Source organism: Branchiostoma lanceolatum, chromosome 7, assembly GCF_035083965.1.
Source record: "Branchiostoma lanceolatum isolate klBraLanc5 chromosome 7, klBraLanc5.hap2, whole genome shotgun sequence".
Taxonomy (NCBI): domain Eukaryota; kingdom Metazoa; phylum Chordata; class Leptocardii; order Amphioxiformes; family Branchiostomatidae; genus Branchiostoma; species Branchiostoma lanceolatum.
In genome coordinates, this window is record NC_089728.1 from 695,276 (window position 1) to 707,019 (window position 11,744).

The following is an 11,744-nucleotide window of genomic DNA, read 5'->3' on the forward strand; positions in this document are numbered from 1 at the left end:
TTTGAGAGAAAAGCTTTATTGAGCCAGCGAAAGTACACTTTGTGTGGTCCACGTCGTCCGATATGCTGGACAAGAGATATGAATAAAAAGGTCAAAAGAAACAAACAAGCGTGCAATAGCAAACACTCCACAAGTAAAGGAAGGTAATCAACTCGCAAACTGATGTTGAGCAGTTGGACAGAGTTAGTTATGACTTACAAAAGAAATCTCTCAATCCGTAAATCTAACCTGGGTATGGAAATTGGTACTTTAAAATTGGTACAGTTCTTATGTTTTTTTTAAAGAAGACAATTATTTAGGGAACAAGGTATGATCATGGACGGGTGCGGGTGGGCACAAAATTGACAAAGGTTTGTTACATCAACAACTTTGTTCGTTTTTGTGTCTTTTGTCATCTTTTTAATTGGCTGTTGCGGTATTTTAAAACACCTATATTCAAACACCTCAAACACACGACCCCCCGCTACAATGAGATCTCTTCAACTTTCTCTTCAAATGAAAGAAAAATTCCTTTTCATAATGAAGTATTTGTTAGAGTGATAGATGTTTGGATGCTACAAAATGACCATACAGAAAAGCCAGGACAACTAAAAAAAGTGATAACCCGCAGATTCTATTAATGGAGGTTTAAAAGCTTGTGGAAACGACTGAACCGGCTGTTACACACGGAAGACCCGCTACTCCTGCCACTTGGTCAGGTCCATCTGGGGCAGAGACGAGCACGTCACCCTCTCGTTCCCAGGCTGTGTGGGCTGCAGGAAGACGTCCGGCTGCATGCGGGTCGTGCCGTCCGTGTTGTCGCACAGGATCCGGGCCAGGCTGGTCTTCCTGATCTCCGCAAGTTGGGCTGGGGAGAGAGGGACACAAGTAATGAATATCGTCATGCTGAGACGCATCCACGCGCTTACACAAGACCTTCACAATCTTCTGTCGCACAAGTCAGGTTGGTCCTCCTGATTTTAGCTTGTTGGGCTGCAGAAGAAAAGTGCAAATAAAATATGAAAAAGATTGTTTTAAAGGTCGTAAATGCTACTAAAAACATGAAGTTTGCAATCCTCAAACTCCAGTTTCATTGCTAATCGGCCCCGGACTATAATAAAGACCGACACCATTGAAAAAAGAGTATTAATCACTGAAGCCGTAACAGTAAAGTCGGGGTGTGTGTGTCCTCTGTCACACAGGAGATGACCCAATGTCGTCGTCTTTTTCTCCGCGAGCTGAACAAAAAGGTTCGCAGGAAATGTGCTGACCTACAAACTCAAAAGGTTACTTCTACTTCAAGTCGGAGGTATTCTCTCGGTTCTCGTTTATACCGAAGAGGCCTAGGACGTTAAGAAGAAGATATTTTCGACTAAACGTGGATGCAAACAAATGTCTTGGTAGTCCTTCGCAAAACGAAGATGACTGTCAGTGTGTTGCTCATTCAAACAAATGTGATAAGATTCATATACATGTAGCTGGAGGTTAGCATCTCGCTACCTTTTATCAAGTCACTGTTCCATGGATATTGTTGTAACATGTAGCTGCATTCTTTTCCTTTCACATCAGTTCATCTTATCCCCAATCAAAGTAGAACGTTGTGTTTATTCATTCATCAAAGATCTGAAAGATTAGCATAGCTTTAACCTTCTGTGAACTGGCCGCTGTTCTCGAACCAGAAGCGGTCCCCCTTCCGGAGGTTCTGGAACTGCAGGCCGATCAGACAGGCGAAGGTTGGACCCACGACTCCGCCCGGCACGGACGCCTCAGCAAGACCCCCGGTGAAAAGGTCGATGTCGTCCACGTGCCTGTATGAAATTAGACACATGTATCATTACCTAAAGGTACCAACAGACAACATATGGCAATGTTGCTTCACCGTTTCTAATCTGGTGGTGGGAAGCGGGATATCATCAGAATAAGTCAAATAAACCACCAACTTCACCCCTCAAACAAGAGAAAAAACGACTACAGATATATACACACGCTCTCCCACCCTGTCTAACAATGTGCAATGCACGGGCACACGCCAGCCTTCCAAGAGGCACCAAGTGTGACGGGGGACGTCACAGTTTGACTCACAGTGAGGGTGAGGGTGACGGACTAGAAGAGGTGCTACATGAGAAAGGACTGAGGTTCAGCCAAACATTTGGTAATTCTATCACGCTATGGTACTGGAGTCTTTTTTTTTATTGCCATGCGAAGTGGAATATCTTGGTCCGTACCTGTACACATTCTCCAGGTTCTGCCGTGTATTCTGGTCAGGGATCTCCCCCGCTAGATGGGCAAACCTCGCCGCTCTGCGCAGCCCGCACTTCACCCTCCAGGCGTTATAGCCGGGCAGTCCGTGGTCTCTCCCCCGCTGGATGTTCAGGGCCGCCAGGTCCAGACCTTTGTCTGACCCGGCAGGAACCGCAAACAGGTGTTTCGTCAGGCCCGAGACCATGAACCGGTCAAAGTCCTGATGGGGCTGGGCGGTCAGTCCGCGCAGGATGGAGTCCGGGCCGCCTTGGTCGTTGTTGAAGATGTGGGATGGGTTGAAGAAACCAAACGCCAGGCTAAGCGGGCATAGGCTGCCCCGTTCAAAGTCCGGAGGAAGGCGCTCGAACGCATCCTCAATAAGACTGTGTCCGAACCGGTAGGCTGCGGTGGCGAAGACGTTGGAGATGGTAGGGTTCACGCTCGGGTCGTACCCGGAGAAGAACCCGCTCTGGGCGAGGGTCAGGTGGAACGTGGCCATGGCGTCCGGTCCGAGAACGCGGGGAAGAAATTCTCCGTACGTGTTCATCTGCGTCAGCGCGCCGACGATCTTCCTGGTCTCGAAGAACACGCGATCGTCGTCCCAGTGCGGGTTGAGTTGGGAGAGCCGCCTGGCGATCCGGTTGTGTTCCCGCAGGAAGACGGTGTGCATGGAGGTCAGCCCCGGCTGCTCGTTCACACGGACGTCCCCAGCCTGCGAGCACGTCTCGGGCGCGGTGAATGCGGGACACTCAAAGCCCTCCGCCATGGCGCCAGGCAGGAACTCCTTCTTGTTAGCGTCTGCGGGGTTTGGTCTGGACTTCAGCAGGCCGCGTCCAGGTGCTGCCAGGAGAGAAACAAGCGGAATGGTGTTCAACGGAGGTCTATATCCCAAATTGTCAAGATTACAATTATTCTAAATAATGTCTGTGGTAATTTTGGTTCCGAAATAAAAATCGCTTCTATCCTACCCCTTCCGCTACTATCCCTATTTACCCGATACCCTTTTCTCAAACTCCCAACAAGTCCCGCGGCGATGGGGAAGGAGTGACCGGAGCAGGTGATGAATGCCACTGGAAGCTCCCAGCTCCAACCCTGCACGTGTGGCGGCCCCGAGGTAGATGGTCGATGGAGGGCTGGGACAGGAACGACAGCCACCAGAGGCAGCTCCCGGAGCGTCTGGGCAGGCCTTTTGAGGACCCGCACTGCCCACTCCAGGATGGGGAAAGGCCTAGAAAAGGTGGCCTAAACATTGCTCGTTCCGCACCTACCATGGGCGGGTGACCGTGCCCGTCATGGCATTCCACCAGCGGTAAAAACACTAAGTTGAAAACTACAGACATGACTTTAGCAAGTTGGAACATTCGTACTCTACTGGACTCCAACCAGTCCGAGTGTCCTGAACGTCGTACTGCCCTGGTCGCTGCTGAACTTTGCAGATATGGCGTTGATATTGCAGCGCTTGCCGAGACCAGACTGGCAGACGAAGGATCCCTAACTGAGGAGGGAGAGGGATACACTTTCTTCTGGAGAGGACTTCCTGAAACTGACAGACGGCTACACGGGGTTGGTATTGCAGTACGGACCGAGCTCCTGCGCTCCATACCAGCAGAACCCCAGGGAATCAGTGAGAGGCTGATGACTTGGCGCCTACCTCTTCAGAACAACAACCACCTGACAATAGTTAGCGCATACGCACCCACACTGATGGCCAGCGAAGCAGAGAAAGACGAGTTCTACAACGCTCTCGATGCAGCTATCAGAGCAGCCCCACCAGCGGACAAGTTAGCCATTATGGGCGACTTCAACGCACGAGTCGGCACAAGCCAGCACCTTTGGAGAGGAGTACTGGGTGGCCACGGCGTGGGGAACTGTAATGGAAATGGCCTGCGTCTCCTCGCGCTGTGCTCTGAGCACTCCCTGGTCATTACAAACTCATTATTCAAACTGCGCAAGATTCACAAGACATCATGGATGCACCCACGTTCCAAGAAGTGGCATCTACTGGACTATGTACTTGTACGCCAACGTGACAGACAGGACGTCAAGGTCACAAGGGTCATGAGGGGGGCAAACGCCTGGACCGACCACAGAATGGTCCGCACGCAGCTTAAACTACACATACGCAGGCAGTCCCGCAGTACCTCAAGACCCGGCAGGCTTAACCTCCAGTCGCTCAACGACCAGGCAAAGCTCAACGAGCTCCAAGCGGAGCTTGAACAACGCATCAACACCAACCTTGACGACTCCACCATCACTACTGAACACCTCACCGAGGCATGGGAAAACGTAGCTAGCACCCTACTAACCACTTCACGCAGAGTCCTTGGTACAACCACCAAGCGGAACAGGGACTGGTTCGATGAACAGAGAACAGATGTTAGGTCCCTTCTCACAGAACAGCACAAAGCTCACGCAGCAGTACTCAGAGCTCCAACACCAGCAAACCGTGCTAAGCTTACAGCTCTTCGGTCCCGTGCTCAGCGCGAGTTGAGGAGGATGAAGAACGACTGGTGGACGAACCTCGCCAAAGAGATACAGGGTTTTGCAGACAGTGGCAATCAGCAGGGCTTCTACAGTGCCCTCAAGGCAGCGTACGGCCCAAGACGTGGATCACACTTTCCTGTACGGTCAGCTGACGGCACACTTCTCAACGACAAGGCAGCCATCCTTGCCCGCTGGGCAGAGCACTACAAAATACTCCTCAACAGACATACCGATGTGGACAACAGCATCCTGGAGGACATCCCAAAGCTCCCAGAAATGACGGAGATGGACAGTCTACCAACAGCTGAGGAAGTCCAAGCAGCAGTGAACTCACTCAAGAACAACAAAGCCTCAGGTCCCGACGGAGTGCCCGGGGAAATCTTGAGAGCCGGGGGAGAGCCAGTTGTTCGCTGCCTCCACTCGTTCGTCACTGCTGCCTGGACTACTGGATGTGTCCCTCAGCACTGGAAAGACTCCGACCTTGTGAGCATATACAAGAGGAAGGGAGACAGAGCAGACTGTAGTAACAGCAGAGGCATCTCTCTACTCTCGTGCGCTGGGAAAGTTCTCACAAGGATCCTGCTGCTTAGACTGATCAAAAACGTATCTGAAGATGTACTTCCAGAAAGCCAGTGCGGATTTAGAAAAGACCGCTCCACTGCGGACATGATCTTTGTAGCAAGACAGATTCAGGAAAAGTGCCGGGAGCAACACCAAGACCTCTACATGGTTTTCGTAGACCTGACTAAGGCTTTTGACTCGTTGAACAGACCGCTGCTGTGGGAAGTCCTCAAGCGTTTCGGCTGCCCCAGAAGATTTCTAGCTGTTCTGATGTCACTGCACGACGGAGCCATGGTTTGAGTCTTGGGTGGAGGAGAGAAATCCGACCCCTTCCCCGTATGCACCGGTGTCAGGCAAGGCTGTGTAATTGCACCTGTGATCTTCAACCTGTTCCTTGCTGCAGTGATGATGGCAGCAAAAAAGGACATACTCCCAGAGGACTGCGTCCCGTTAACCTACAGACTTGATGGCAACCTTTTTAACCTGCGTAGACTTAGAGCGCCGACAAAGGTGCATCACGAGTCTATTCTCGAACTGCAGTACGCAGACGACGCCGCAGTTGTTGGATGCACCGCCGAGGGCCTACAGAGGAACCTCAATGTTCTGGACAACACCTACACACGGGCCGGACTTAGCATCAACACGGGAAAGACAGAAGTCCTGAACCAGAGCGCAACCCAAGCAGCCCCAATAGACTTTCTGATCAAGGACACCACGCTGAAGAATGTACCTTCCTTCACCTACCTTGGCTCCACACTAAGTGTCAACTGCGACATAACAGACGAGGTACAGCGCCGCATTGGTCTCGCATCCGCCTCCTTTGGCAGGCTCGCAAGCAGGGTCTTCCTTAACAAGAACTTAACTGTGACGACCAAGGTTGCTGTATACAGAGCCGTCTGCCTCTCCATCCTACTGTACGCCAGTGAATCATGGACCCTGTACAGACGCCACATTCGCACCCTGGAACAGTTCCACACCCGCTGCCTGCAGAGGATTTTGGGTTTGAAGTGGTGGCACAAGGTCCCTCACACAGAGATACGACGTAGAGCCAACATCGAGCCCCTGGAGACCATCCTACTGCACAGACAACTCAGATGGGTCGGACATACCATACGTATGCCTCCTAATAGGCTACCACGCCAGATATTCTACGGTGAACTCTCTAGAGGGAAAAGGTCAGTAGGAGGACAACAAAAGCGTCTAAAGGACCAGCTGAAGGCAAACCTCAAGGAGTACAACATCAAACCTGCTGAACTCGAAGGCCTAGCAGAGAGTAGGAGCCAATGGAGCCAGAGGTGCTCAGCAGGCCGTGCCTCCTTCACAGACAGCTACAACAGGAAAGCGGAGGCCAGAAGAGAAAAGCGACACCACCCTGGCCAGCCGCAGGGCGAGTACGTATGTGACGTATGCGGAAGAGTGCTGGCAGCCCGCATCGGCTTGGTCAGCCACCAGAGGACCCACGTGGAGTGACGTCATCATCGAAATCGATGGACCGCCTTAAGCAAGCAAGTAAATACCCCAAATTGTCAAGATTACAATTATTCTAAATAATGTCTGTGGTAATTTTGGTTCCGAAATAAAAATTGCTATCCTCTTACGTACCAGAAGAATGAATACAATTTCTAAGTGCGTTTTTACAAAATTGGATACTATAGATAGTATCTGTAAGATGTCAGTAGTTGAGACAAGACTGCCAATGACTGACTGACTGACTTTAAGACGTCATATGGACATTCCAGCAGCCACAGAAGTTATTTTATAGTCCACCAAGTGCAATGACCGTTACGCGTGTCGTGTGTTGCGACGTACATTAACTCTCTGCATCGACATAGATACTTACCTGAGCAGGTGAACTCGACCTCCAGGTACTTGTACGTGCGATGACAAGGATCCCCGAACACGCTGTTTGAGGCCACGACCGAGCAGGCGGACTGCCCCTGGCAGCTGGCCGTGACCACAGCCAGGCTGTTGGGGCTGCGGCAGTCCGTGCTGTGGACTGCGCCTGGGCAAAACTGGTCGGAGGTCCGGCCGTACTGGGCGGACACGATGTTGATCTGCTGTCCGGCAGGACATTGAATAGACAATGTTTCGTGTTCGCAAATTCGACGCTGCTCGGAGTTCGAAGTTCCTGTCAGGAAGAGGACCCCAAGTCAACAACATGCATGCTTCTATTCCAAAGCCAAGAATCTACAGGATCTAGCTAGCGTTTGGTATGTGGGCAGCTGCCGACAAAGAACAGTCGATGGTACCTATATACGCGAGTTTTAGTGGTACTGCAGGGACGCCTCTGATTTGGTCTGCCATGTTTTTTGCATCTCTGTAAGACGCAGGTGGTTTACCGAGACCGAAAAGCCAATGTCTGACTGACTGACGGACTGACTGACTGACGGACTGACAATCCCAGCCAAGGAGTTAACTTGGCAACCAATGTTGCCATGGATATCTTCGCCTATCTTTCACGACTTTAGGTTTCACCTACCTCTGGGTTCGCCCCTATCTCTGAGCTCCTCTATCTCTTCATCCGAGGACCCGTAGACGCTGGAGGCGTCCACGAAGGCGGTGATCTGGTTCAGCTGCTGCCGGCGGCCCATGCGGCACCCTTCGTTCGGACAGGATCGGGAGCGGGCGAACTCTAGGCAGGGCCTTGTACCGAAGTCAGGGTCATCAGAAGGGACGGGGATGTTGAAACAGTGTTCGTCCGCGGAGTCACAGTCACAGATAATGCCTGAGGACGCACGGGGGAATAAGATGAAATATCATCAACAATGTGTGGTGGGAGGTAAGAGCACATCCAGACCGAGCAACTTTCAATGGGGGGGGGGGGGGGGGGGGGGGCAGACCGACTTCTAACCGCCTTTTACCCATCGTTTATGTTATGCAACTATGATGCGATATGGCACCGATTATCTCAGATTCTCATTTTTCGTGTTGAAAACAAGTTCAAGCCTTCCACTGTAGTATCGTCCAATATTTCCGGTCCAAGGTTTGTTACTGAAGAGTAGAGATGTACAGAGATAAAGCACATAACTGCAGCAGACTTTATGCTAAAACATTACAGCGCACAATTTGTCACTGGATGAACTATAACACTCTAAAACCCTGCATGTTTTGCTGTGTAGCAACAGAAAACGAGCATGTAAGTAGTCTGACCCATTGCTTACGACCAACGACCAGATAACACTTTATCCAGGTGCATTGGCGTACCTTCTTCCTGAAAGTTGGGCGTGAGAGTGATGTCGTGATCCAGGAACTGTCCGAACTGCATGACCATGTGTGTGTTGACCGGGCTGGATTTCCGCAGGTCCTGGTGCACGGTCGTGCTGACCAGTCGGGCGCTGGGGAGGGCGGCGCCGCCACGGCCGGTGGTGCGGGGTGTCATCAAGTCTGGCAAAACATAGTTAGCGATTGAGGAGTGAAGACCACAGACAGCACCTGTTAAGTGGTTGTCATTGTCAAAGTGACTATAATACTTCGACAGTCATTAGCATGGCAAGGTTATGAATGATACATTAATATTCCAGAAAGAGTATGTCTTCAAGGCTGACTTAGTCCCAGTGACGACATCTACATACCGTCTTCATAGTCTGGTGTCAGCAGCCTTTTGAAGGGTTGCTCAGTACTTCCCCACAGGGGGTGGTCCCGGTTGTTACAACGGCCGTTCGCCGAACGGAACTCTGGGTCGGCTGGAGTGGGACACGTGACCGGCTTCATGGAGGTGTCGTCACATGTACTCGTCACGGCCGGGGAGTCGATGGTGGCCAGCATGTCTATAGTGTACCTTCTGCGACCGGAACTGAAATAGAAGACTTCCGTAAAAAAACTCTATGGACGAAAGATGATGATGATGATGATGATGATGATTCTTACTCAAAGTTGTTTCACATAAGTCCGTCATAGTTCTGGGATTTTCTACAGTTTGCAACTTATGCCGTGCTGACGCCTTCTCACCTGATAATTGAATTATATGACGTCAGTGTTTCAAATTTTTCACCTGATGATTGAATTTTAGAACACTGACGTCATATAATTCAGTTATCAGGTGAGAAGGCGTCAGCACGGCATAAGTTGCAAACTGTGGAAAATCCCAGAACTATGACGGACTTATGTGAAATAATTGCAGCTTGAAGTAAGAATTTGACTTTGGAAAATATTAAGCATAGCATAGAAGGATTTTCAATTTTTTGTGTAGCTTTCCTTTAAGAAGGACGTTGGAATATCTCCGGAGATGTCAAAAAGCAATTCCCATAGTTAACAAGCCCGGTAACTCACAGTGTCCCGCTCACGATTGATTCGCAAGAGACGGGCGTTCTCACCTGTTCAGCAAGTGTTTGGCCAGATTCTCCAGGGCGGTAGCACATCTACCGAGCTCGATGGCCATCGGGGTGGAGCGGTGTCTCGTCCACATCGCCTTCTGAGCTCCGGAGTACGAGCTGTCTTCCGGTGCAGGACCTGTCAGGCACACGGGGCAAGCATAGTCTAAAATAAAGTATCAGACTCCAGATAGAGCAACTTCGACCTTACCACTGATGATGTGTTTTCGGACGTGTGTGTGTGTCTGTGTGTGTGTTTGTGTGTGTGTGTGTGTCTGTGTGTGTGTGTGTGTGTGTGTGTGTGTGTGTGTGTGTGTGTTGTGTGTGTATGCAAGTTCGTCAAGCTGGCTAACAGTTCCAGAGGTTCTCTTTTTCCCTAACTTTTAGAACTCGTCTATGACATGTGCTTACCGGCCAATGCTCCTTGTACATTGGAGGCTGCTTCTACTTCTGCCTCAGCCAGGGCAACTGCCAGTTCATGTTCTGTAGGTGTCTGGCCGGTAGCCATGACAACCAACGGTGCCATGGCAACCGCAGCGAAGAACAGCGGGATCAACCTGAAAGAAGAATGAATCCTCGTCACTGTTTTCTTTGTCTGTAAAGTTATATCAATGGAGGTTAAACGATCAGGTAATGAGATTAACAAGCCGAACAGACGAACATATATCAGACACATCCATGGGCCAAAGTGTGGCTTCCAAAATTGCAACTTCAACAAAGCTGCCAAATTTTCTGACCAGTCGTTATTTTATGTATTCAACTCTTATGATTGAGAACACACTAAACATGCATTTTCAAACAGCATAATCTATGAATATCAAATCATGAAAGTTACATTAAATTACATGGCATGTAATTGATGTAGTAAAAAAGTGTGGTTTAGCAAAAAAAACTGAACATTTTCGAAGCCGAAATTGTGCAAAACATACCTGGCATGGCAAGACGAAACATTCATGGCTTACATAAATCTTATGAAATGGTTGCCAAGTAAATTGGAGGAAAATCGTGAGTTTGATGGCTCTAGCGTAAGCCGCTCAGATGTTATTCGACATGGCGCTGACCTCAAAAGCCCCCTACCCCCGTCTAAATAGGGTGAAATGCAAATCAAACACTAGGAATGGCAAACTTCACCATCTTACCCGTACTTTTTTTTTAACGGTTTTTGGCAGACAAGGATGGCGTGACACTGCACTCAAGTTTTTATAACTTATATTAACAGTGCCACGTACAGATAACAACACACCCATTTTTTTATTCACCTGGGCGAAGTGAGGAAAGTCGTGTTAAAGCCCCCGTCACAAATAAAAAATTCAGCTCGGCCGACGTGTTGGCGAGCTTCACGTGTGCATTTTCGGCCGAAGTACGGGAGACGTCCTGTCGATTACATGGGCTTCGGGCGATTTTTAGAAATAAAAGTTGATCCAGATATTGGCCTTTTACCAGGTTAGTCGATAGTGACTTCGTCCATGTCCAAGAGATGGTACCATCTCATGGGGAAGTTTTAGTTTTTAGTGTTCTACGGACGTCGCCGGAGATTTTCATTGGAAAATTCGGTCGACGCTCGGGCGAATTTGAAATTCGGCGAGCTTCGGGCGATCTACAAATTCGGCCGACGCTCGCATGAATTGTGACGCCGGCTAAAGTACCTTTCCCAAGGACACACCATCGGTGGCGTCAGGGGGATTCGAGCTCGGGATCTCGTGGCTCTGGGCCGAACACCCATAGTTATATCAGTATATAATACCGGGACACACATATGAACAAGTCGAAACAATATGTATAATTATATACATAATGATATATAAAGTAGAGTGGATTCATTCCTCAAGCTGACATATTTCACACCGCAGTCATCCCGGCCCTCAGTAAGATATATGAAACTTCATAGTTGCCGTTAAGAACTTTTATTAAGCATGTCACTCTATGATATATATAAGATACTTTACCCCCTCGGGACAAAGTAATAAAACAAGGGTGCTGGGTTACCACAAAGAAATACTGAGTCCGGACAACCACGCGTGCAAACAAGTGTAGCAATAAAAAAACCATTGCCATGGCGAAGGTATCTGGGTTGATATTTATCACCTTCATAACGTGACGTAGGTGGTGATATGCGGTATGTTGGTGGTGGTTGGAAAGGGCTTTTCTACGGGGACCGGTACGGATAGT

At 49.6% G+C, this 11,744-nt stretch overlaps 1 protein-coding gene across 1 annotated transcript in view; it reads right to left on the bottom strand.

Moving 5' to 3' along the window:
• The window catches only part of LOC136438295 (uncharacterized), a 24,024-nt gene continuing 12,280 nt past the window's right edge, over window positions 1-11,744 (bottom strand). Inside the window, exons 17-23 of the mRNA XM_066433058.1 lie at window positions 9,987-10,132; window positions 8,470-8,697; window positions 7,745-7,990; window positions 7,106-7,393; window positions 2,205-3,060; window positions 1,627-1,787; window positions 1-847 (exon numbers count right to left, since the gene is read on the bottom strand). Coding sequence (XP_066289155.1) covers window positions 678-847; window positions 1,627-1,787; window positions 2,205-3,060; window positions 7,106-7,393; window positions 7,745-7,990; window positions 8,470-8,697; window positions 9,987-10,132 — 2,095 coding nt within the window. The 3' untranslated portion in view covers window positions 1-677. The remainder of the gene's footprint in view (window positions 848-1,626; window positions 1,788-2,204; window positions 3,061-7,105; window positions 7,394-7,744; window positions 7,991-8,469; window positions 8,698-9,986; window positions 10,133-11,744) is intronic.